Source organism: Dufourea novaeangliae, unplaced genomic scaffold (genome assembly GCF_001272555.1).
Source record: "Dufourea novaeangliae isolate 0120121106 unplaced genomic scaffold, ASM127255v1 scaffold267, whole genome shotgun sequence".
NCBI lineage: Eukaryota > Metazoa > Arthropoda > Insecta > Hymenoptera > Halictidae > Dufourea > Dufourea novaeangliae.
Window position 1 is genome coordinate 198,903 of NW_015374140.1, and position 27,111 is coordinate 226,013.

At 36.6% G+C, this 27,111-nt stretch overlaps 4 protein-coding genes across 5 annotated transcripts; 1 reads left to right on the forward strand and 3 right to left on the reverse strand.

Annotated features, from left to right (window-relative positions):
* Positions 1-2,629: 2,629 nt before the first annotated feature.
* LOC107191436 (plexin-B) lies at positions 2,630-9,895 on the reverse strand. The gene is made up of 7 exons (XM_015580490.1): positions 9,350-9,895; positions 8,341-9,266; positions 7,852-8,255; positions 7,290-7,782; positions 4,001-6,793; positions 3,065-3,874; positions 2,630-2,870 (listed from the first exon to the last, which is right to left on the reverse strand). The coding sequence occupies exons 1-7, from the start codon at positions 9,768-9,770 to the stop codon at positions 2,763-2,765; spliced, it is 5,955 nt and encodes a 1,984-aa protein (XP_015435976.1). The 5' UTR covers positions 9,771-9,895; the 3' UTR covers positions 2,630-2,762.
* A 3,374-nt stretch (positions 9,896-13,269) lies between these two features.
* LOC107191429 (plasminogen activator inhibitor 1 RNA-binding protein-like) lies at positions 13,270-16,388 on the reverse strand. 2 transcript variants are annotated; one of them, XM_015580475.1, is made up of 6 exons: positions 16,001-16,388; positions 14,937-15,090; positions 14,682-14,864; positions 14,530-14,601; positions 13,937-14,444; positions 13,270-13,837 (listed from the first exon to the last, which is right to left on the reverse strand). In XM_015580475.1, the coding sequence occupies exons 1-6, from the start codon at positions 16,257-16,259 to the stop codon at positions 13,751-13,753; spliced, it is 1,263 nt and encodes a 420-aa protein (XP_015435961.1). In that variant the 5' UTR covers positions 16,260-16,388; the 3' UTR covers positions 13,270-13,750. The 2 variants fall into 2 exon arrangements, with proteins under 2 accessions (XP_015435961.1, XP_015435960.1); XM_015580474.1 differs by having other exon boundaries at positions 14,530-14,604.
* A 1,262-nt stretch (positions 16,389-17,650) lies between these two features.
* Positions 17,651-20,349, forward strand: LOC107191417 (gastrula zinc finger protein xFG20-1-like). The gene is given in 3 exon segments (XM_015580463.1): positions 17,651-18,396; positions 19,009-19,287; positions 19,289-20,349. Coding segments are annotated over 3 exon segments (1,707 nt in total). The 5' UTR covers positions 17,651-18,029.
* Positions 20,350-21,611: 1,262 nt separating this feature from the next.
* Positions 21,612-26,860, reverse strand: LOC107191442. Its single transcript, XM_015580498.1, has 7 exons — positions 26,746-26,860; positions 24,450-26,606; positions 24,210-24,372; positions 23,976-24,136; positions 23,698-23,911; positions 22,699-23,550; positions 21,612-22,611 (listed from the first exon to the last, which is right to left on the reverse strand). Exons 1-7 carry the CDS (start codon positions 26,827-26,829, stop codon positions 21,734-21,736), a joined length of 4,509 nt encoding a protein of 1,502 aa, XP_015435984.1. The 5' UTR covers positions 26,830-26,860; the 3' UTR covers positions 21,612-21,733.
* Between the last annotated feature and the right edge of the window lie 251 nt (positions 26,861-27,111).

The window sequence follows — 27,111 nt, forward strand, 5'->3', positions numbered from 1 at the left end:
TATGAATTTTACTCTACACACGAAGTAGAAGAAGAATACACTTGATGCATTTATAAATATAGTCAGTGTTTTCATCCGTACCTCTATACATTCATTTTTTATACAAGACTGCAATATACTTTGCTTACTCCTCTTACAAATAAAGCTGTGTAAGACGTAAATATCGTTACTTGACGAATGATTGAGGAATTCGAATTAACACAGTTTAGTTTCAATTTCTTAATTTGGGTCAATTAGATGCAGTCCTATCTTCTATGTATGTACCTATATTATTGGAACATTAGCATCATTCAAACCGAAAAAGTCTGCTTTATGTATTGTACATTGCATTAAATTATAAAACAAAATTATCATTATATTCTCTACAATAAACTAAGCGTACAAACAAAATATGTTCAACAAATAAGAATATTCTGCAAAGTAATATCCCATTACTTACAGTACACCTACTTTAAAGTCAATATACAAAAGAATTTTAATTAATTGCTTACGAGCAACTACTTTAAATACATATAAAAAATGTTTAAAATAAAATAGAAATGATAACAGAATGAAGTTATAATTTGTCACAGATTCAAAAGGTGCTCCGAGTTTGAACAACTTATTCATTCTGTTATTATTCCTTCGTCGCTCGCAACGAACACTTTGCATGTAATGTTCACTGGAATTATATAGTGTATACAAAATTAAATTATTATATCGCTTCCAGTGTGTTATTCAAATGTTTGAAATACCTCAGTAGTAAGTTTTTGTCTGCATGTCTGAGAAACTTAAATGAAAAATCAAGAAAATTGCAGCACGTATACTGACATATGGAAAAAGAAACCAAGTACACGAATATGCACACAGTCTTAATATGCAAGTTTCATGCATACATATATGAATGAGAAATAACACGCTACATCACATAGGACAGATTGACGTACAATTCCCCATGAAATTAATTTGTTCATCATAATATAAACAAATACAATACGCATAATAAAAACACACACGGGTTGGTGGTCAGGAAAAGGAAATCTGGGGGCCTGTAGAGTAGTTGACACATACACGAGAGAGCGTTAATTAAGTACAAGTGTGAGCGTGTCCCCAGTCTTCCCAGACCTACGCTGGCAAGTTGTCAAATAATTATTTTCTTTGCATATTTAATTGAGTGGTTAAATAGGTCTATTTGAATTTAAACAGTTTGTGAAAGCGCATGGAGAAACTTGGCAGTGCGCAACGGGCAGTGAATTCAATTATATAATTCACTTGGAATAATAAATAAGTATACCGGAGACAATGGCCCCCTAAAAATGCAACATTAAAAATCAGACAGTCTTATGTGAACGAAATAATGAAAATGTAATTTCAAGAAATACTGTTCGTCGTTGTGTATTGTTAACTTTTGTTTCTTCGATGCGTTCGACCTGAGACATTGAACAAATCGGAAAAACAGTAAACATTGACGCATAAAAAATTGGTTTTCTCCTTGATAATTCATTTTGAACAATTAAAGAAACCTAAAGATTCTTTTACCGATGTCACATAAAAGATCGCCTTTTTGTGCTTATTTAAATGAGTTTTACGCTTAACAGGATGCGACAATAACCATTGTTGAATTGTACGTATATAGATAATACAACTTAGCGATAGTAAGAGCAATAATAGGTATAATTCATAAAATAGTTGTAAAGTCATCGTGTGATCGACATGATAGTCTTAAAAATCATAGTAACAATCGTACTTATACGTGTAATAATGTAAATTAAATAGAAACAGGTTCGAATAAACAAACAGTACTAAGAACGAAGAACTTTTTTACGTAATCAATTTACGTAGATAGGCCTAGAGACGTGAGAGCATCCCCTCGTAATTCTTAATTTTTAATTCTTTTCTTCACTTTAACATTATTTTAATTGCCTTAATTTAATATTCTTTTACTCTCTCTGAAAGGGATCGTCGTCCCAACTTATAATACATATATAGACCCTCTCTATATAACTAGCTCACTACAATCTGTGGTGGAGGTGTACGTTGCGTGATCTTTGCTCTCTCTCTCTCTCTCTCTCTCTCTCTCTCTCTCTCTCTCTCTCTCTCTCTCATATTAATAATTGTATATATCGTAATGAAGATAGTAGGCATAGCCACTCGTGCTCGGATCACAGACTACTCGCTGTCGTACTCCCTCTGTACAGACAGTCTGGTGGACACTATGGCTTTTTCACTTACTTTTACACAAGTTATTTTCTTTATACGTTACGTTATCTGTCCCGTACTTACGTATACACGTATAGACATTCGGCCAACAAGAAACTGAAATCGTTACTTTTCTCATTCCTCTCTTTCTCCTTTGTAATAAGTATATTTTCACGAATCTGCATCTCAAATCCTTAAACGTGTACACGATCAATACTTAGCATACGCCATTGAAAATATATGTATAGTAAAATAAATGAAATATACAATATTAATAAAAACAGATCAGGTTTAAGGGTCAGAGTCGCATTATCTTACCGTCTGCTAATATCTGTACGTGTGCACGAGCGTATTTCGATACGGCCATGACCATAGAGACGCAAACACTACACCAGGACTAATTATCCTGCAAAACTATCGCCTGACTAGCCTTAACGAAATCGCACGTAATTACGGCATTGTTATTCACACGGTGTGTAGATTTGTACATATGTAACGAGGTGTATCTGATGCATGAAGTGGAGGCACTAGTCAGTGTTTTTGGAGAGATTGACGGGTCCTGGGATGGCAGTGAGGAGGTTGTGTCAGCAGGCACTGGTTTCTTCACCCTCGAGTGTACACGCCACATTCTCTAGCCTGTGGGCTAGATGTAATTTACGACAGCCCGCGTCTGTCTCCAAGGCCTCTAAGATCTGTGAAACAGTTCATGTATAGTTAAAGTTAGATTTAGTAGCAGCAAATATACTTCTTGCTGGATCTTACTTTTTACATGATATCAAATTACAACCAATGTAAGATCTCTATTTATCTATCTTAAGACAAGTAAAATATAAATTCGTATTTTTCCTATATGTACAATAAGAGCCTTTGTTTTGAATGTACTTACTTGTTCGTAATACTTGCTGACATAGATGTAAAGTTCTTTCAGTGCTGCAATCACATCGAATTCGTTTGCATGCGACGCACTTAACTGTTGCATGGCACTAGACATTTCTTGATCAGTAATTTGAGGAAGTCTCTGTACATCTGTGTAAAAACGACCTACTTTCTCTCGGTAGTGTGGTATGTCTTTTGCAAAGAGTAACTTATTAGAGGGCGAATCCTTCCCTAGCCTATGCTCTGTCATCGAACACGAATCCATAAACGTTTGTGCTATCACGGACAGGCTGGAATCGACGGTCGTAGATTTATTAATATCAAACATGAAGTCTGGATTCTTAATAAAATTCACCCAAAACCTAAGCGGTAAACTATTCGACTTCCATGCGTGGGGCACTTCCGGATCCACGATTCCGTGTTGTTTCGCAGCCTCGTCGAGAAGATCGAACAACCACTTTACAGCACTGGGCAATGCCTCGTTTGCGGACAGTATCGTGTTCAAAAAATCGTCGACGAATTTCTGTACAGTACCCTTCGTCGATAATAGTCTCGTTAAAAATATTTCAGGAATGGCTTTGTGTGTTCGTTCCGGATGGTGATGCTTGCTTCCCGTAAAGCCCATTCCAGGCGGATACTGACTGTCTTCTATAGGCCTTACTAAGTGATACAATCGTTGATTACCTCCGTGACCACTCTCGACATCACCATTCGCTGTTATATTTGGCGGTGAGTGCTGAGATTCGAAATACAAACCGCTAACCGGATGATTATACATTATAGGACTAATTAAGTTGTGATTAGGTGTGGATGGAAGATGCGTAGACGAGCAATGATTCGTATGTCGATGTAGATGATGGTGATGCGAATGATGATGAATCGGTTGCTGTTGGTGGTGATAATGAGACGGTTTGCAGTTATGGCATGGTGGTTTGCACGCGATAGAAAAGCCATCGTTCTGTCTAGGGATCAATGACATCACCGCCGACTCCTTAACACCGTAGTGTGCTAACGTGTTTATCTTTTTCCACTCTCCGCTACATTTTGTCGTGAGATCTTCATCCTGAAGGGTCAAATGACCACCTCTACCATGTCTCCATTCCAAATCTACGTCATGGACGGACGGCCTCAGTGAGAAAGGAGTATTCTTGTAGAGAGCATCTAGAATCTTGGATTTCACTTGATTTATAGTATCACAATCTAGAACCTTGCACTGTATCTTCTCATCGAGATCATCTTGGACGACGTGCAAGGTAACAACGCTATGTTCGATCTGCTCTCGGAGCAATCTCTCTTCAGACAATGAGTATCTGGCGTCGTGCGTTATTACGTCCACAGGGCCTTTTTCTATCTGATGTTTTATTGCCTTGAAAAGTAAAAATAGTGAGGAACCAGCATAGTCTTTTAGGTAATTGTACATACAAAGCGCCATCCAGTTTGTAAGCATCTTCTCCACCACAGATTCTGTCCTTCTCAGCATCAGCTGTGGATGTTTAGTGTTCACTGCTTTTTCAATAAGTCTGAGTAAAAGATTCATTAGTATATCAGTTGCATATTCCATTTTACCCATCAAAACTACCATAAGTAAAGATGCAACATTCACTTTATCTCTAATGTTAAAGTCTTTTTGAGCCTCCAGAGTTTCGATAAATGTTAGTACGAAGTACTTATTATTAACAAGCTGCTCGAACTGTATCATAGCTGCGTCATAATTAGTTCGCGAAACATTGCTGCGAGATCTGGGGTCATTTAATATTGGATGATGCGTCACACCGGGAAAAAATACTTTCATAATGTAATTCTTGTGATCTAACGTTGGAATACCAGAAGATTCCAGGTCGGCTGTTAAATCAGTCATGTCTGTCTGTAACTCGGCAAATGCCTGTTTACACTCCATCCTAACGTTACTTTCAAGCGTATCCATCTGTATTTGTATTCTCTTATACTCTCTCTCTGCCTGTGTACTCTTTCTCCTATAAATTATTAAAACCAAAACGAATAGAAATACCAGACTGAATGTACCAGCCGCAATACCAGCGATTGCTTCCGGTGGAATTGGGTAAGATTTAATTACTTCATAGCGAAGATAACCAATGGGGAAACGCAAGCTTCTTCCTACCCTCACCACAACCAACGGCAGACCATTTTCAGTTTTAATTCCAAGCTCGTCCGTGTCCGCAGGTTGTTGATCAGGAGGAATACAAACTAACTGGGTAGAAGCGAGTGAAGTCACATTACATGGCATCGTACCCACTGTAACATTCACGTCAGACTCGTCGCTGGCAAAAATTAAATTCTCCCCTTCGATGACTAACGTGTCGCCTTTGTACAATTTAATGTTTCGTGGGAATGCCAAGAATTTCGGATCTTCGACATACAACAAACGGTTCCTGAGATTCTTGAAATGCTTCTCCAAATCTTTGACGCTCTCCACGTTATCCATAATGAATGCTATCCTCAACGACAACTGAGATTCTTTCAATTTCAAGGACTGTACAGGTGCGCTCTGAACATTAACGGCTGCTCGTTTGTTACGTCGCAGGGATATAAATCGTTTGGCAATACTGGGACTAGGACACTCCATTTGAGTCGGATTCAATACAGTGCAAACAGTTCTGTTTACTGGCAGTGATTCATTGTCGAAATAAACCTCCATCTCAGGTTTCTGTATTGTATCTAAATTGGTGCCGTGGACAGTGATCATACGACCACCGGAAGCGAAACTTGTTAATGGCTTGATCTCCATGATGGTAGGGTCATGAGTATAATTGTAAGGGTTACCTACTAAAGTGCGATTTGCACCATCTATACTCAGTGTCAGTCTTTCTACTCTTCTCACTCGATCGGATTTACTACTAACACAAGTCAATCTAGTACTACTCGCCTGCGTTGCATTTACGTGGCATGGTAGCTCGTCCAAGTAGGCTGAAATGGTGCTACCGATGTTCAAGTACATACCAGTGATGGCGAGTTGCGTACCGCCACTTTGTGGTCCAACTGCCGGATAAACACCAGACAAGCGTATGTCTTTGTAATTGAATAGCACTGCACTCTCGGTGTAACCTGCGTCGTTACCAACAACCACAGAGGCCGTATCGGTAGCTTCGTGTCGTCCGGTACGGCAAACTATACGAACGGAAACCTCATAGTCGACCAGATTGCAGGGAGTATTACCAATATGAATTTTTCCCTCCACATCGCTCTCCTTTAATCCCAAATTACTGCCTTCGATAGTCACCAATGTTCCACCTTCAATCGGTCCACTGAGGGGTTTTATCATGTCTATCCTTGGTTTTGGGCATTCGGCGAACGGCGAGTGTAAGCACGAATGCCTATAAACGCAACTGTTGCCGCACCAAGTACATTCGAAACGAGCATCTCTAGTCACGCAAAGGGAACAGTCTGCATGCTCACGATGCGAACCCAACACTTCACATTTATACAGTTTAATAGTAGTCTTGTCGACGTGATGATTGGTGTTCCAGACAACCGTCACCTCCGCTTCGTATTCACCTGTCACTGCCTCGTACGAGTAAACAGTCTTATCACAAACTATGAGGCGACTGCTGTCGACGCGAGCTTGTACTTTTAGATTCGCACCCTCGATGGTAACGATACATTGAAAACCACTATGTCCAACTTGAGGATGAGGCAAATTCTCCACTTCGAGTACTATTTCTTTGGGTACACTGTTAGGTAACATTAAGGGTTCCTTGCGTTGGACGAATCTTGGACAGTACTCTACACCATGTGCAGCAAGATGAGCCTGGTTCTGTAAATACAAAATCTTATTAAGTATAAATATATAGGGTCTCCTAAAAAGATGGACAATCCGAACCGTGCATATTCCTCATGCAAAAACAAATCGAAAAATCGTTTACCGTTTTGTAATCTGAAGCTCCATTTCCGAGATATTAACACAGTTAAACGAACTCGGCTTACAACAATTAGCATTTGACGATCAGATGAGAGGTGAGCCACGCATACGGCTGCAGATACAGTCAAGAAGCAGAGCCCAGTGACTTGGGCCCTGCGTTTCTTGACTGTATCTGCGCGTACGCGTGACTTCGTTTAACTGCCTAATATCTCGGAAATGGAGCTTCAGATTACAAACCGGTAAAGGACTTTTTGATTTGTATTTGCACGAGAAATGTCCATGTTGCGGATTGTCCCATCTTTTTGTGACACCCTCTACATGTACATACACACATATACATAAAAATATAGATACTCACGTTCTCTCCTGAAATTATCCCCTGACAGCTTGTGTTATGCGTACATTTGTTATCGTACACGCACCAACTGCACGGCCACTGAGATTGTACACACTCAGTGCATACTGTATGTCGGGAACAATCGAAGAATGCAAAATTCCGTGAAACGAAGTCTTTGTTTGTCTCACTGGAACGCACAGAGAGTGGTACCAATACATGATCGGCCCCCTCTGGTATGTTAGGCCTCTCCATAACGGGTGGCGTAGGACATAATAATCCAAAAACGGTCATCAATGCGTCAATAGGCTCTGCATTACCAAAGACGCACTTGTAATTTGCACCAGCTGGTAATTCGGGCAAAGTTCTGATCGTCAAATGAACTGTGGTCATTTGATTGATAGGCATGCGGTCTGGTAAAACTTGCTCGAAATCAATGCATTGCTGCCCTGTACCGAGAGACAGCCATCTTGGACTGCTCTGACTTGCCTTCTGACAGTCTCCTCTGACAGTGCATCTAAAAGCATAAGTTAAGATTGTAAAATAGAAAACGAATTGATAAATAGTTTTTTCTTAAGCAAAATACCTTTTTTCTAGGGAACACCATCCACAGTAAGGATCTTTTGCATCAAGACAGCTGCTGCAATTAGTGTAGCTACTGCAATGCTCTACTTGAACCTTTGAGATTTTAGAACTCGATAAAATGTAAATATGCTCTCCATCTGGTGAAATTAAACTGTCTGGCATTATTCTGTTTCCCTTATCAATTACAATGCTTTCATATACAAATGCTTCAGTTCCAGCAAGTAAAACTTTCTTGAGGAATCCATCGTTAGTTCCCAGAAATGCTACAGTGTGGCTTTCTGTATTAGCTATTGTTACAGAGGTAATGAATTCATCAGGAAAATGTAAGATTGCTTGTCCTACGATTGACGATGTGCCAGATATTTTCAAGCCCACTTCACAGAAGTTCAGAATGTTACCTGTTGTCTATAAATATTAAAAAATGTATACAAAAGTAAAGAAAAGACTGAAGTATATATTACAGATGAACAATACTCTGTTTTACACTTACTCCTGCTATAGGACACTTTCCATCCTGTATAGGACCACTGACGTAACCCATGTTCCTATATTTAGTACTACCATTAAAACACATATGAATATTTTCATTGAACTTCATCTCAATCTCTTGCAAGCTGTATACACAAACGGCTGAACGAGACAATGGCTCGTTAGTTATGGTTCTGCTTGGTGAAAATACAGAAACGAAAATAGGGTCGCCAACGGAAATGCCTAATTGCGCGGCTATATCACTCCCAGCTGATGCAACTTTTGCATCTTGCACTAAATTATAGTAATGTTGTTTTCCATCTCCCAAGTCAACAGTACACTCCAGCGTCACCTCTGTATAACTGTCATAATTCGGATCACTGATACAACTTCGAGCCAATCTAGAGATGTAACCTCGTTCCTCTTCTTCAGGAAGAAAAGATTTCTTTTGTACCAATACAAAGTACGCATAATCGCTTGCATTAAAACCATATACATATTTCACCAAAAAGTGATCCCGATATTTAACGTCGATATACACAATTGACTGCTTGTTAAACGTATATTCTGCGAATTCTAAATTATGAAGATTTCTACTAGAAATGGCGGGCACATCGTGCCTATAGTCTCCCCGATTAGTAAATGTGGTGCCAACATACAGAATATTTGTTTGACCCCATGCATTATATTTTTCAGGTCCAATAAAAGCATATGTAGAGGAAGCTTCGTCGTTAGCAGCTACACTATGGGGAATGAACTCCGGTTTAATGGATATGTTAGACATTTTGTACTTTTCACAAGCACCTTGGAGAAGAGAACCGCAAGCGATTAATGTTTGTGATTCAACATCGGCGATTAGTAGTTTGTTTACATTGTCCATTAGAGATGTTGTTATGTCTCTAGAAGGGCAGCCTGTTGCATGACACTGAGGATTATCCGGTCTTGGTCCTGAAAATAATAGACAAACAATAATCAGTTTCCAATAACTTCTGTATAAAACGTATAATAGAAAATGAAAATTAGTGGCTCACCTGTAGAAACATATTCTTCCAGTCTTAAATTAGAATCTAACTGCAATAGTCTGTTAATGGCACCTGCATACAGTCTCCCTGTAACAGGATCTATAGTAAGGTGATTAAATCGGAGGGCACCTTCTCTCGTTGTATTTGGATCTAAAGGATAAAATCCATATCGTTGACCATCTCCTGCAGGGAACTGTGCTATTACATGTAGAGATCTGTTGTCTTGTATGGGTGGAGAAGTACTCATGGGTGTATCTATTGCTGCAGTTACCAATACTACCATAAACCAAGTGGCAATAGACATGGATGAAAAGGATAATCCATGTGACTGCAGCAGCAGTTTAGGAGACGATGGTGCCGTAGGAGAAGTGGGAAATGATACAAATCCCAAGAATCTCATGATGTGTGAACAATAGTTGACAAAGCACATGCGCACACGCTATGCGTGTGCGTTTGTGCGTGTACAAGTCTAGGGTAGGAAGTGTAGAAGGTATAATAAGGGTGTCAGTCCCACAGGTAGAGAGCCAGTATTAATACAATACTACCAAAGATACATGTATCCAGGCACCGACATGATGCTCATTGCCTGGTACCCCTGAAACATTCCAAACAGAATATCATTATATAATTGTAAAAAGATACATTTTAGAGCATTTAAGAACAAAAAAAAAATTGTGTACATAGAATATTTTGAAAAGCAAATTGAAAGATCTCCCTTTTTACATTAAACACCATCTCTATTTTGAACCTGAAACCACATTAAGACAATGTTTAAATCTATGTTTTATTCTTATCATTTGTTATCAATAAATCATTTATTCACTGTAACTGACATGAAACAGCTTCATGATTCATATCCAAAAGCATGAAAAAGAAGGAAGGAAAAAAAAATGAATCAACAATTCAGTTAAGTTTAATCATAAAAAAATGTGACATTAAAATCTTAATGAGTTTTCAAAAATAAATATTGCCGTATCAGATGTGACATACAGGAACCATACTGAGTCCAATAACTGACAATGTTCCATTAGCAATGTATAGTATATGTACAATGTATTTAATCTGATTTAGTTATTGTATATTGTTCCGTCTGTCTTGTTACAAGAAAGGCTTTGTTGAATGACTTCAATTCATGCTTCACAGCAGCAAAAGAAAGCTGCGTCTAAATACAATTTGGTAAAAGAAATAAAATTAAATAAATTCACAAAATTTTAATCAAGTTAGGAAGTTTCCTGTTTCTTGAAAAGTAGAGTCCAAGGTATGCATTTTTTTTTTGTTATTAACTTCTGAATTTTCGTAAAAATCGGTAATGCCGAAATACTTGTTAGAATTCTTTGAATACTTGTGTTGCAAGGGATTCGTATTGTTTGCCAAAAAACCGTGCGTGCATGGTCAAGGCATGAGCCGACTATATAAATCGAAGTAGACTGTCAGAAACGTAAATAATGTATTACTGACCAATTTCGATATTAAAACATCTCGACGACGATGTCAGGCTAGGGCATATGGCTATACACTTTTCGAGTAACACCGTTGCACACACCGCCCTTCATTAGTGTGAACAGCATAGCTGCACTTGACAGCTAAGACCAGTGTCTTCACACAAAGGCAAGGATATTCAGCTTCTTGTCGATAATCGCCTGGCAATAACGCGCATACAAGCGATTTAGTTAAGTTCAGCTAATAAAATACGTAAATATATTCAATAGAATTACATTAAGCAGAAATACATTGCAAACAGGCACTCAAAAAGAAAAAGAATTATGTACCTCTGGGTTGGAAAAAGCTCGCAGCTTCGATTCGTTCGTTCTGATATGATCATTGGTCAGCCCGTCAGCGGCTATCATCAGTTTTCATAACGAGTATACGTACGCATCGTATATCGGGTAAAACTATAACTGAACCACCCCTAATTTGTCACTCGTAATCGGTTTTTTCACGAAAAAGTCAAAGCGTACAACACGATCGCACGATGGAATGTTCGTACGCAAGGATCGCTACAACACATCGCGGATATGCACCATGTCCTTGATACAAGCCCCGATACAGGTCCTCGGCCGATCAAACACCGAATAACGAGATTCACTGGTACCCCCTAACGTTTCTTTGGTTAACATAAAGAGGAGTACAAATGCCGTTCACTGTTTTACAATAACACTACTAAACAGAGAGGATCGGAATGATCCGCCATTAAAATTCGACCGACAGCGACAGGCTGCACGAGTTTAGAGCAAGTTGGGGCTGGGGGCCGTGGCTACGGCATGCGCTGCTTGTTCATTATCCCTCTCTCTTTCTCTCTCTCTTTTTCTTTCTTGTTTGCTCGTTTGGCTGCGCTCTCGTCGCGCTTTTCCCACGGTTCAGTGTCTCTTCTTCGATAGTTCTATCGCTCTCTTCTCTCAACTTTCCTTTTCTTTCCCTTTTGGTACATCGAGAACCGACAGCGTCCTCCAATGGCCAAAACCTTGTACTTATTCTTGAATAGGTAAAAGTAGTTACGATATTTTCTCCGTGACAATTACTTCAATTTATAATTGATTCATTGTCAACGATGACTAAACTTTTATTTTGCCAAAAGCAATTAGATAGAAAAAAAACGTAATCATGACTTTACACTATAGGAAACAAATTTGACTTATAACTATGAAATATTGTAATCAAATCTGAATTTATCAAAATGGCCGCCTCCACGCAAAACTTGGAATGGCGCCAACTTTTAAAAAGGAACTTGGGGCACACTCCTGTTCTAAATTCTATACAGCTATGGTCGAAGGAAAATTACCAGTTTCCAGAAAAATTCGAAAGTGTCCTTCAAAGTTCTGCTAAAAATCAGTAACACATATTCTTACCCGCCCCAATGCGTGGGGCTGTGTTGTTGAGTAATAATATGCTTCACAATGAAATTTGACTCATAACTTTATTGGGTACAGCACCTCGTATTTTTCACTTTTCTCCACAGCTTTCACTGACGCCCAATTCTCATCATACCTTAAAACAAAGGCATCGATGTAAGATGGTACACACGTATCTTCATGTTTCCTCTCTTTTGTACTCACATTCTTTACATACTACACAAATAAAAACCTTTTCTATCTTTCTTCGTAAGTCGACTGGTTAAGTAGTCAAGTCCAAAGTGACTCCTGTGGTCACGATTTATTACTGTAAATATCATGTTATTTACACATATATCTAAGCTTTGAACAGCTTAATAACGTTTTTTTCTTCGCATTATGGAGAGGGTTTGAATTTTTTCATTTGGCTGTAGGTATCGTTCATTTTACATGTAACAAATACAATAGATAACTAATATAGCGAGTCATAGAACATGATGATCGACGTATAACGTAACTATGTAAGACTGGATTCATACTAACGTCCCTCTCGGCGTGTTTCGATCGCGTTCTCTTAAATTCGTTATACAATATATATGTAAAGCTGTGCCTAATATTTACTTAAATGTTAACTTCTTACAGACCGGTTACATCTTCAAAGGAAAAAATCTCTACATAGTTCTATATAAGCCAAACTTATCATACCTAAGTAGACACTTTAATATCAGAGATGTTTTTTTTTCTTCTTAGATAGAAATACACGCTTTAAAAGTCTCTTATGTTTTACGGTAGACAAGGACGACTTGTCGGTTACAAGGAAGGCTTCTCCTAACACCGTATAAAAATTATAAAACAGAAAGAATGTTTAAAATTTACCACCTAACAAGTTATTATACACGTGTTTGTGAGAGTCGGTGCTATGGCCAGCCTCCTTAGGCCTTTGATATACGACATCAAAATTAAAATCAAGGCGAGTGCCTCAACTCCTTTTGCATACAGGTGGAATATTTCATTTCCAGATCGTAATTGTCTGGTTTCACACAGATTTAAGCAGCATCAAACTATCATTGAAAAATGAATATATCTTTTGATATTACACCAGCCTCGTTCTTGTTATTGTTCATCTGTCAACTAGCCCCTGGATACTAGTTACGGACAAACCGTGTTGTTACAAGTACAAAAAAGGATCGTGATCTACAGTATTCATATCATGCGACATCTTTTCCTTATGTTTACGTCAACGTGCCAATATGTAAGAGCGCGTTCAAGCGCTACGTTTTATTTATATAAATTACGCGTCTCATTTTGCAAATGTGTACCTTGGCACAATGGAATTTGCCCATACCACCATAAATACTTGAAAAGCACTTGGCTCCTTTGGACACTCAAGAAACATTACGTACCTTTGGTAACATGGACAATTACTTGCGCAAAGGGTATTGTATTATGCATTAACGTTTTCATGGATGCAAAAATGTTGATAGTAATATTGTTTTTAGTAATTGTGGTAATTTTATCTGTGGTAGTAGTACTGATGGTGACGATAGTGGTGGGATACTGTATGGATGACGGATGAAATCACCTATCCCAGTGAAGGGAAGTCGTTCTCATCGTCTACTTTCGGAGCATTTTGACGTCCCCGAGGCGACCTTTGCTCAGTTTGCGGAGGCTATACAATTAAATGAACATTATCAATTAATTTAATTATAATTAGTATTTAGCGCACGTACAAAATCAGATGTAAAATAATAAAAAAAAAAATACTTACAGGACCACGCGAGTCTCCTGCGTCTCTAGGAGCTCCTCCACCACGATTTCCAAATCCACGACCGTTGGCACGTTCTCCTCCACGGCCTCCACGTCTCTGACCACGTCCACCAGAACCACGTCGAGAATCACTGAACTGTATCTCGATGCCTAATACACGTTTCTGTCTTCCAACACGTTGAGGATATTCCGCCGCAGCATCATAGTCTTCTTCATCTTCTTCGTCGTCATCACCACCTTCCTTCTTATTCGCGAGTGCATACATTTTCTTCCAGCGAGTCATGTCTTCACCTTCTCCAGCTTTGCGTATGTTGTATTGAGGTTTCTCTCTAGTATTACGTAAAGCTTTCCATTCGTCCAATGTTAATTCACGAGGTTCTTCCTCAGCGGGCTTCTCTTCAGTTGCGTCCGGATTTGCCTCACCCTCTTTTGCATCCGGAGATGCTTGGGGAGCATCTCCATCAGGTTTCTCGTTAGGCCAATCTTGACTCTCTTGATTCAAACTTTCTCTAAGCGTTTAAAAAAAAAAAGAATTAGAAAACCGTTTTATATATACACATACTGTGCCTAATGAATAACTTCTATAAAACTTACTCAATTTCATCATTGTGAGTACCCCAATTATGGCTTCCAGCACCATCTTTTTTATCGACCGGTTTAATCCCGCTGCTTATATAAATATATAGCAGTTAATTAGACGAAATGCAAATAGTATAATTTAAAATAAGTTATGAAATATTAATTACGTTTTATCAGAGCCTGATTGGCGATCGAATTCACGTTTTCCGCGGTTATCGTATCCTCCACGACCACGTGGTCCTCCGCGTCCGCGACTAATCCCACGCAGTCCACCTCGACCTCTGCGTTCTCCATATTCTGCACGTTGAGTATCATTAGAATTTCTGAATTCTCGTGTTTCACGGCCCTCGCTAAAAGAATACAATATTAAAATCATGTGCTTCTTGTGAGTGTCCAACGACTTCAGTTTCTATAATACAAACCCAGGAGGTCCACGTCTCAGTTCTCCTTGACCACGGGGTGTTCTTTCTCCATCTTCGCGATTACGTCTGTTATTGCGTTCCTCTCTGTTGTCTCCAGAGAATTTTACATTGCGATCTCCACCACTGGTTCTTGATTGTGGTGGCTTTTTCTCTCCTGAGAACAAGTTAATTAAAATAATTACCAAATATGTAGTCCATGCAGAGATATAGTCATATCTCACATCTTAACATTTTCCATATTAATATAAACATTTTCATTCAAACAACCACTGATTTCTGAGTACCAAAATCAAATACTATGTTCTATAGACTTGCAACAAACTATAAACATTAAATATTTATAAAAGTCACATTAAAAAATATATCAGAATATCAGTTTCCCAATTAAACACAGTTGTAACAAACAAGTTTATGAGCATATCTTCATTTAAAAACATATGTGCTTAAGAATATCTTGCACATTGTAGGATAATTCTTAATTGTGTCAATTTTACTTGAAAAAATATAATGATATTCATGTATTAATTTATCTATTTTCATTACTAAACAGCATATATCCATCTATTAACAACATTCAATTGCAATATATTGATTATATGTAACAAAAATACTAATAGAACTGGCCATTAAATGTGATATAAACATTTTTTGTCCAGTAATATATTCTCTTTGAACGCTAATATTATTATTTGTTTTACGATTAACATAAAATTTTAATAATAAATGATAGAATTTCAGGAAAAATATTCGTTAAACGACACGTGGGGTCATAATCAGCAAATTCTATTTTTACGATACGAAGTGAACCCCACACTATGCGGCATGAGAAATTGTTGACGAATTGCAAGAAATATGAAGGCTAAGGAACAATTCCTTTATACACAGTTTCATACGTAACGCGCATCACGAATTAAACATTGAAATTAAAGAAAATGAATGTTTACGGTCAAGAAAAGTTCGGTAAAACACGACAAAATATCGAAAGCACATGGACCCACGAGGGAACCAAAGCGACGGCCATAATACCGCGCACGAGGCAATGATTCTAATGAAAAATTGCTAACCTTGATCTTTCTTTGGATCTTGGACCTTCGATGCTGGTTGCTGCGCATCCTTAATAACACGGCTTTTTTGCGTTTTGATACCGGTAGGCTTTTGCACGTCCGGCTGCTTACTCTTATTCTCCTTTTCCGAAAGCTTCTCCTTTTTCTTAGCTTCCTTCTCTTGTTCCCGTTGCTGCACTATCTCGTGCAGATCCGCATCGTCGGCCAACAACGGTACCAAGAATTTGTTGGTAACGTTAATGCTGTACACGGACTCCATGGTGTCTCTTATCCTCTCTTCGTCGAGGATCACGCGAAAATTTCACGGCTACTCTTGAGCCCTTGTGTAACAGAGACATTCAATATTTCAATATGGCCGAGTCCGGAGATAGTTCACCACGAGGTCTGTTCTCAGGGAGGGACCGCATAATTGTCTTGCACCCAGCGCGCCACCTCCCCTCCAATATTGTTTATCTTAATAATTTTAGAAGCTTTTATGTTAGCAAACGCTGTCTAAAATCGAATTTTTAATTTTAATTGTATCATTTTTTTAAAATATCAATCATCTGACGATAAAGCGATGCAATCTTGATTAGCCGTAGTTCTCAAAGAACCGGCATTATTTCCATGAATTACTTAACGTACGACCAAATAGATTTTCTTATCTTTTATGCTTTATCTTATTGTTGTGTAATAATATTTATTCAGCTATCATGCATTATTTACATCCTGCGTCGTATTTTATTGTATTTGAATGACAAATAAAAATTAACCGGCGTCTGTGTCGACTCGTAAGAGTTTCGATGTAGCCCGCGAATCCAGAATTTGTACGTTCCCATGCCGGGAAAACACGTGTTTCAAATGTCCAGTTGTAAATGTAATATTACCTTCCTGTAACTTCTAATATTTTTGTATATTTTCCGAGTGACAATGTTAACTACTTGTTTGAAACGGAGATTACTATTAACGTACACCTACATTTATCATATTTTAAGCCTCTAATGTTCAAGAATTTTTGCTTGAAGTAAAACGTACCTTGGTACCTTATTAAAGATACATATACTTTTTACGACTTTCTTTTAATTTTCTGCCGAATAAACAGAGTAGTTCGTGAATGTAAATTTATCTTCAGGTTCTTGGACTGTTCAATGCATATTTCGTTTAATGTCTTTATCGTTGTACACTTTGTTGTAAATTAGACCTATTGCACAATCATTATGCAGCATTTTCATGTGTGAAATGAATTTTTTTATCTATATAGAAATAAAATACCAAATGACGCAGTAATCAAGTTATTGTTAATCTATAAGAATAATACAAATTTTTGGTACGATCATCTTGTCTTTTATAAAAACAATCTTTTAAATGAAAAAGTTAAAGTATTTTGTACCATATGTACTAACTGAAAAATTTGTAAATGTATCTGATTTCAATACATCAAAATAGTTTGTCAAGTCCAAACGGTATAATGATTTAATATAAGAATACATATTTACATATGTGTCAGTAATATGGTGCGCCATCACGTTGTATGTACATACATACATAAGTAGCTTTACGTAGTATATATGTATGATATATATATACGTGTTCCTTTAATTGCAAGTTTGTGATTGGTCATGGGATCACGAGGGAAGGATGCGCGCGCATCAGCCAGAAGCCGCGTGTAGAAGCAGTCGTTATGACGATGCCAACGATACAGCAAGGGGATCGAGGTGTGATTCCGTTGTTGGTGCTGTGTTAAGGGAAATTATTACCTTTTCCATTCTCCTCGGTTTCATTATCAGAAAACTGAAGAATATAACTAACGCGCAATTGTTCGTGTCGGCCATACTTACGCACGCGTATTGTGTATCACGCCGCACAAATTCGTTTTGGCGGTTTGCTGGTGCACGCACGCGGCATACGGCGGCGGAGGGTAGCAGCAGGGAGTGAGAGAGAGAGAGAAAGAGAGCGCGCGCGCGATTAAGCAGAGGAAGGAAGGTGGTATCGCGGTAACGTTGGTTTTTTAGGTGACCGGCAAGCTGCACGGTGAAGTGAGAAACGTGACATGGAATTGCACACTCCGAAACGTGAATCGCGGCCTATGACGGAAGCGTTGCCGTGCAGCCCGCCTATGTGCGATACAATGCTTTATCCGTGGAACTGGGGCGAAGAGGCCAGAAATGTGAACCTGAGCCCAGGCAGCTCTTGCTCTTCGCCGGAGTATCGGGATCATAGCGTGGTAGCTACGAGAACGGGTCCTAGATCACGTTCCGGAGGCTCCGAGAGTCATCGCCGTGGCCGGCCCAGAGCGGATGCTCTCTCGAACCTCATGATACAGGGAAGCACGTCGCCGAGTAGCATAAAATGCACCTATTGCAACCGGGTCTTCCCACGAGAAAAAAGCCTCCAAGCACATTTGCGTACCCACACAGGTATACCTCCATTATACTGGTTTTATCTTATTATTCTACATTTTGCATGCCTCATGTAGCTGTACACGTCATTTCGATGGAACTTTCTGTGAGAAAAGTTTGTACACGTCTACTCAACAACGCGTACGGCCGTATGATCGCAACGAGGCTTGCGCGGCATCGTGTGCTCACGCCTCCCGCCAATCGCCATCATGCGTGCTTTAAATGGTTAAATGGCTTGTTTGGAAAATAGCGAATTTCATGAATGGTGATACGCTGCGCCGCACTTTTTTCCCCTCTTCTCTCTTAATGTGCGTCGTTATAGAAACGATAATCATTTAATGCTTCGGAATATATTTTTTGTCTGTTGAAAGGGTCCGAAGCGATGTATATATTTAGTCTTTGTCTGGAACCTCTTTTGTCTAAAACAAGTATATAAATGCGTTGCAGTACCGATTTTTTAAGCATAACTATTTTTAAGATATCATCACAATGGTCTAAAAAGAATGCTCTGATATATGTATTTTTAATGTAATATTTCGTAAAACTTAGTGACTTGGGATTATTGTTCTAAACTAATAAAATTAAATTTCTTAAATTAAATCATAGAAAATAAATAATTGTTTTTTTCAGGGGAACGTCCATATCCTTGTGATTATCCAGGATGCACAAAAGCTTTTACACAATCAGGACAATTAAAAACTCATCAGAGATTACATACAGGAGAAAAACCATTTCTGTGTACAGAACCTGGTTGTGAAATGAGATTTACACATGCAAACAGACACTGTCCAGATCATCCCTATGCAACTCTAACTCGTTCTGATGACTTTGTATTAAAGCCTGTATCTGAAAATACTGAATTACCTCATGATGTAACTAGATGGTTGGAGCGTTATAAAATGTCTAGGGAATCACAAAAGAGTCAAGTCTAGGAAGGGCCTGATGATGGATGCAACAGGTGAACAAGAGAACTTAGACTGTAAGGCTTCCAATCAAAGATTGTACTGTGGTGAAAGTCAAGATAGCCAAGAGGAAAGTCAAGATGAGGACCCAGCAGAAACATGTAATATGTTGCAAATATCAGAAGATGAAGAACTATCTACAAAATTGGCAATTACTCCCTTAAGAAGACCTTTAGATAGACTTCAACCAAAGAAAAGGTGGTTACGTGAAGCTTGTTTGGAGCAGCAGTTAGCTAAACCTTTAAATTGGGATAATAAGCCTGTTAATGTAGCAGTAACCACTTCATTCAAAAATAATAATGGTAGTCAGGTGCACTGGAGTGCACTGATAGATAACTCGTCTAATGTTTCAGACACTTCGTGTGCAAATGCATGCAAAAAAGAAATTGAACTTGTAAAGTCAGAGTTGGATCCTGCTTATATATCTACTCATGCATCTTGGGATGTAACTAACGGTAATAATGAATCTCTAAAAGACCCTGCAAAAGAGGAACAGAAGTATGTCTTTGAAGCCCATACTGCAATGTCTCAAACTATTTGGAGTTCTCAGAATAACACAAATGATTTTTCAAATAATGAAGCCGAAATTAAAACTAATATCAGTCAGTCTGTGTGTAAGCTTGAATGGGATAATGATGTGGTTAAAGAGAATTCCAAGTCCTTGTTGAATCAAGCGCATATGAAGAATACGAATTTAGCTCAAAAAGAGGTATCTACACAAGATACATTTATGCAATCTCATATTAGTGAGAACATAATGAGACCAACTGTCCTGATGTTAGCTGGAAGTTCTAATAACAATAATAGCAATAAAGATAGTGTTTTAAAAGTAATACCTGCAGAGCCTGAGACAACAACAAAAGTAGTTATTGTTAAACAGGAAGATGACCATATAAAGTTACCAATTCCAGAGGACAGTCAGAAATGGTTAGGTGCATTAGCTTTAATGGAGCTAGCTAAAAACCAAGAAGAGACAGTAAGAGGTTTAAGTCTAAAACAACTCTTATAGACTGTGATTAATGGCTATTGTAATTCTGACTTGTGTTATTATTGTATGGCAGAGAAGAAACAAATAAAAGTGCATTTATTGCCATAATGCATTTAATCATCTGATAAGTAAACATAAAGGAAATCGTTGTTTAGAATTATCTCTATTTTTCATCTTACACAATTGAGTAGCATTTTTTTACAATCTTTTAAAATAATTTCCTAATTACGTTATCGTGTTACAATTTATTACATTTATCTCTTATTTGCATTTTGCTGCTAAACTATGTGCTACTATTTTCTCATAAATATTAAGAATTGTAAAAATTTGTTATTATCTCCATCTTTTTTTTTCTGGATAAAATTAAAGAACGTAGAAAACTATTTTTTTCTTTTATAATCGGTATCACGTCTATCATTAATTTCGTTTGACTACAGTTGCATAAAGTTCTGAAAATTTGTACTATTTTTAATATTCTGCAGATATTGTACTTTCGCAATTCTTGACATACTATTGTATAATGTCAGAGAAGAGCAATGTTTCACGTTTACTTCTAAATTTTTGTTGCTATTTAATGACGTCAATCGTTATGGAAATTTGTATTGGTTTACAATGTGAATTTTTTATTTTCTTTTATAGTAAACATAGAAAATGACCAGAATTGATTTTGAATCTATGTATTTAATTTAGATATCTATCAACTTGCCTTTTCATCTCACTTAAAAGATTTTCCAACTATTACTTTGAATGCTATGTTAGTTAAATAGTTAAAATGTTTCTTATCACACCATTAAAGCTATATTTACATACGTATATATACAATTTTCTACGACTGATCTTCCATTCTATGAAATTACGAAACCCATATAAATTATATTCCTGTTTAGGTGATAATGCAAAAATTTATTTATTAGTATCGGCCATACTATGTAACAGTGAAAATGTGTGTGATACTTAGAATGGTAATAAAAGAAATTAACGAAAGAAATTGTTTTGAAAAAGTAGTAAATGATGTTTGTAAAATATTTAATTGGAACAAATATGGTTATTATTTATAAATTAGAGTTATAGATACAAAGAGAGTAATGGGTAGAATAAAGTAGAAACTTTCATTCATAATCATTAAGTAATTTTAACTTCTACGATTTTTTACTGAATGTGTATATATGTGAAATATTTTAATAAATATTTTTTAAAACTTCACCAAATTATGTTTAGTAATTCTTATAAGTAGTTTATGCATGTAACGATAAGAAAGTTATTTAAGAAGGTAACGCGTGCGGTTCGATGACTTATAACAGTGGTTTTGTAATAAATTTTAATTCTTTACAAAATACATACATACTAAAATTTCTTTTTAAATTTCAATATAAAAATACAATACTGGCAATATTGTTGCGTTATATCACGACGAGTTTCTTTTAGAGCTTCTAGTTTTCGCGTTGTGCGTCTCTTGGGGTGTTATACTTTGTTTCACTGATTGTCTTGTAATTTTTGATTTTGTACTTTCGTTACTGTGTATTTTCTTCAAATTATCTACAGAATTGTATTGTTCAACAAACAAATTACTTGGCTCTAATCTCTCCACACTGTTGCTCTCGCTTATATTACTTCGTTCAGACATTAAATTATTTTTATCTTCCTTTTCATTGATACCTAAGTCTTTAAAAAATGCAATTATTTTATTAATTTTCTTACAGTCGTTTGAAGTCAGTTGCTTCAAATGTCGGGTTTTTCGAACATTCTTTTGTGTAGTCGCGTTTAATTTAAGGTCTTCTATTTTCTTGATTAATTGTTGCATGTTATTACTCGTTACAGGATCCTCCAATTTGTCAACCGCTTCAAGCAAATACTCCGAAACGTCTGGCACTAACGATGTAATTTTATTAATAACATCATTCATAGAAATGTTACTAATATTTTCTTCGTTTAGATTTACAGGCTCTTGTAAAAGTACTTTTCGCGGTTCATTTATATCTTCTAATGCTTTACTAGTATTGCTTGTATCCTCTTCATCAAAAATTTTTCTTCTGGTCAATTTGCTACGAGACCTTGTCCTCCGATATCCATACGTTGATGAAGAAGTATTATCTTCATCGTCACTGAAGTTCATACTAACTTTATTCAGTTTCAGCAGAGGAGGAGTTCGATTTCGTTTTAGAGTGATAGGTTTCTTCGTTCGAGAATTATTAGTAGTTGGTGTAACGCAAATGGTATCTTCAGTTTTGGATTCTTGTATGTATTTCGTTAGATTAATGTCTGATGATTTCAAGACCGTAAATGCTGCGTAGACAACAGTAGTTAATCGTAAGAGGAATAACACGAGGATTTAATAATACATAATAATACAATTTATAGTAAAATACTCACTTGAACAATCAAGGCTATCGATTGTCTTTTGGAAACGGTAATTGAGAATTAATTCTTTAACCGACATATAAACTGGATGTCCTTTAAGTTTGTACATACCGCATATTTTAACTGCCAGGAAAAGGATATTCATTGTTTTATCTTGTCTTGGTTTTAGATAATTATTTAGGAAATAAGAGAAGTTGATCAATAAGAGTACGTAATCAATACTATAAAGGCGTTCTTGCAAAGAGAAATATCCCTTTTTTTGCCTCGACACAGATTTCTCCATCTTTATTAATTTTTCTTTTATCCGAAATGCACCACTGAAGTGTTGCAACGATGCCGAAAATTTCTTTTGTAGTGCATACAATTGGGCCCTGATATGAGTGCCCACAAACACCAAATAACAGTATGATAAATTTTGACATGCATAGCATGCACAATCTGTGTGAAGCATAAATTCGGGAAGATCGAAGCATTTATTTCGAAGAATTGGCGATGCATCGTTTTGCGGAACGTCCCTGACAGATTCCAGAACTCGAACTGGAGTCAAAACGTTCTGCACTGTGACTTTTGCTGAACTAATAGTCATCGATGCTTTAAATGACTCAATATTTAAGATATGTTCCAACCCTTGTAGTTTCACTTCACAATCACTTAATTGCGAACGTGACAGGTCAATGTAACAAAGTGATTTTAATACTTCTGCGACTCTTATGGTTGCTCCTAAAGTTTGTGCTGTTCTTAGTCGCCGTACTAGATGGGCACCAATTTCTCTAAATGACAATAAACTATTCATTCGCAAGGATAAATTAATTGTTGCAGATAGTAGTATATCGAAGCCGAAGAGATACTTGTCTCGAGATTTCCCTGTGAAAAGATACAAAACTATTTAAACACTATCACAAATATAATCTATTAGGGGGTTACGTTTTCTATTTTGCTGTTTTATCGATTGTGGCGAGACAACCCTGGATAAGTCATTAGAATATTATCCTAAATAGATTAAACTATTACATTTTTTTGCAGATAACTCCTCGTTTAAATTGACTATAGTGTACAATGTTTCAACAATATAGCGAGTGTATTCTTCATGCTTGATATCTTCTTTGTACATAGAACAATTCCACAAAATTCTATCCAGACTGTATAAATATACAGCTGTGTTAGAAAAAAAAGAAATTCCCGGTAGTTTTCTGGATTCATTTAGTAACTTTCTAGCTTCACCATACTAAAATTAACAGTTATACAAAGTGTTAGCATACCTACTAATAATTCATAACTATTTAACTTACCATATTACATTCAAAATAAAAGTCTGACAAACTTATCCAAAAAACGGCAATCGCGTAAATCGTGTCTTCATCGTTGGTATCTTGGAGTTTGTTAGCAAGCTCTTTTGCAGTTATAATCCATTTCTGGTTAATATGTCTCAGTGATACACTACGACCAGTAACTTAAAAAAAAAAGCTTTAATTAATACATAACTTTTACCAGTGTTACCGAAGTAGACGAGTAGAGATCTTTACTATAAATAATCGCTCGATTATCTTGCATCTCACTAGCTAATTTGTATGCAAGTTTCCATATATTAACTTCACATTTCTGATAACGATACAAACGAGCATATTCACCAGCTATTATTAGTGTGTAAAGTGTTATCAGTGGTTCAGAGCCTCTAACAATTTCTTCCTATCAATTACAAGCAAATAATTAATATTGTAGCACCTAGTAATAAAATACATTCGATTTTCTATAATTAAACTTACAATGTTTTGTTCTAAGCATTTATTCCATTTCCCCAAAGGCGTCTCTAAATATGTTACAAGTCTAGAATCCTCTTTAATATTTATCGTAGAATAAGCAGGGACCACATCACGGGACTCATTTTCACCGATTTCTGATATCTTTGGTGCATGCAATGCAAATTTCGTGTTCTCCATTTCTACTTGAGTTTTCTCACTCATAATTTGCAATTTTGTTATAAAAATATAAAATTCCAAATTGGCTTGCAAACACAAAACAGAGTTACTCGTCTTTATCCGTTCTAAATTGGAAACTGCTTGCTTAAGGCAGTCTAAAGTGTTCTCAATGTAAACGAAATTTAGCAAATGGTATACTAACATTTGAACTACACGAGCGTATAGGATCGGAGTCGCGTTTAATGTTATCATTTCACCAAGCACTTTACGAATGGCATCTGAAAGATTGACTTTTGCTTCTTGCAATCCTTTTGCCTCTCTCAAACATATTTCAACGAGGTCATATTGGGACAGTTCAAAGAACAGTCCCAATTCTTCTATCTTTGCTCTATCTGTCTTTAAGCAAGACAAAATCGTCATTTCCATTATTTCCTTGGAATTTACAGATTTATGTTTAATGTTTGCCCACATGCGAAATGCTTTTGTGTCTGAATCTTTATAACTTAATAGAGCATTTAATGCTGTCACAGTCATAGCTTCTCTGTACATACCATGATTATAATGAAGTGAAGACAATCTATGCAATGTGAAGCATATGGGATTCTGAAGATTAATGTACTGAGACTTCTGTTGGACACCCTCAAATTGTACAATAGAAGAGCATAGTAAAGAAAACAAAGACACGCTTTCTTTGTAAAAGCATTCAGACATTATGCCCAAATTATAGAGCAAAGCACTACAGGTAGACCATAACTGTGGCCAACACTTACACCTGCATTCTTTCATTTTGTAAATATGCGCTACATTTTGTTCCAAGAATCTTTGAGCAAGTCTACAAATATCTTTTGACAGATCGTTTGCAGAGAGCTTGCTAATTAAATTAATACATCTGGTTTTTATTACTATCACATTGTACATATCTGTTCTTACCATACATTCTCTACTTTGGCAAGATTTGCATTTATCTGATATCTGATGAAGAAAGCATTTACTTATGTGAGGAACCAAGTTCATTATTTCTAATAATACATTATTCCTCAGGAACACTTTCTTTCCTGCTTTGATACACATTTCCCAATATATAAATAAAGATTGTAGAATTTGAACAATACTGAAAGTGGTCCATTTAATAGATCCAGAATACCCGTATCTCTTTGGAATTTTTAAATAATCATTACAAAAATCTTGAATGCTATTAGCAGTATTATTCACTAAACATTCAATTGGTTTCATGATTATAAGGCAGAGAGATTCAAGCTGCTGGTAGCATTGATAACATTCTTCATCTTCTATTAAAATTGGTTTAAAACAGTTGCTCAAATTACCCAAAACTTGTATTGCAGTCTTCAGGCTTTCTTCATTAGCGTATTCACACATGACCCTACTTACTATGTGAAGCACATAACGAGATATAACATACTTCTCGTCTTCCTTTATAATGATTTTTATCTGGTTCAAATATTCAATTATAAATATACAGAAATCTTCTTTATTTAATGGTGCCATTTTGTCTGTATATGAACTTATCTTCATAAGCAAATGTTTCGTATAACTTACATATGCTATTCGTATCATATCTAATTCATACTTTATAACATCTTTCATTTCATAATAATATCTGAGATTTGAAGGATCTCTTTGTAAAATATTGAATGCACTATTCACAGCATTAGACCACAAATAAGCTATTTTTAATAGTATGTCACTCACAGCTGTATCAGAAATGCATATAGCTTCAGTGTTTAAGAAAGAACAAACTCTAAATGCTTCCTTATACATACACATAATTAATAAACAGCGAATAATATGGTACAAACTAGAAATAAATTTTTTACTATCGGGTATTTCAGTCAGAATTAAACGCAATTGACATGTCAACCTGTAAATCTCCTTTCCTATGGCACTATTTCGCTTGTTGCATCTGTCTGCAGTGTGTGACAAATATAATAACAGTTTGAAAACATGTTTGTTTACATTCTCTGTTGAATCTGAATGATCGATTATCTGAAAAAGTTTCAATTCCGTTATAGTAGCTACAAGATATTAATTAATTTCAATTAATTTCAGACGAAGTACGTAGTGAGAGACTTAAAGAAATCAATATGTAATAAATATAAAATTTGTTTATCAGTGTATAACTGACCTGAATCTCGTCCGTTATTCTATCCAATTGTTCCGTTTGAATGAATTCAATCCATCTTTTTACATTTTTTTCAATATTATTCATTTTTCGGGACGAATAATGACTGAAGACGAAAAAACTGAATAAGTTTAACTTTTTTTACGGACGATTACTGTGCTCCACTTCAATTTTCATCACTTTTCATTTCACATTTACCCGGCAGAAATTTGACACAGACAAAGTGTGGTGTCTTACGTGTCTAGAACGTGGTCGCCATACACAAAATCACAAAATATTTAAACCAGAGACTCTACAATAATAGCGACTCTGTGCTGCTCTTACTCTGTGCTTGTGCTGCCCCAAAACCGTACTGGTGAGTGGCACGGA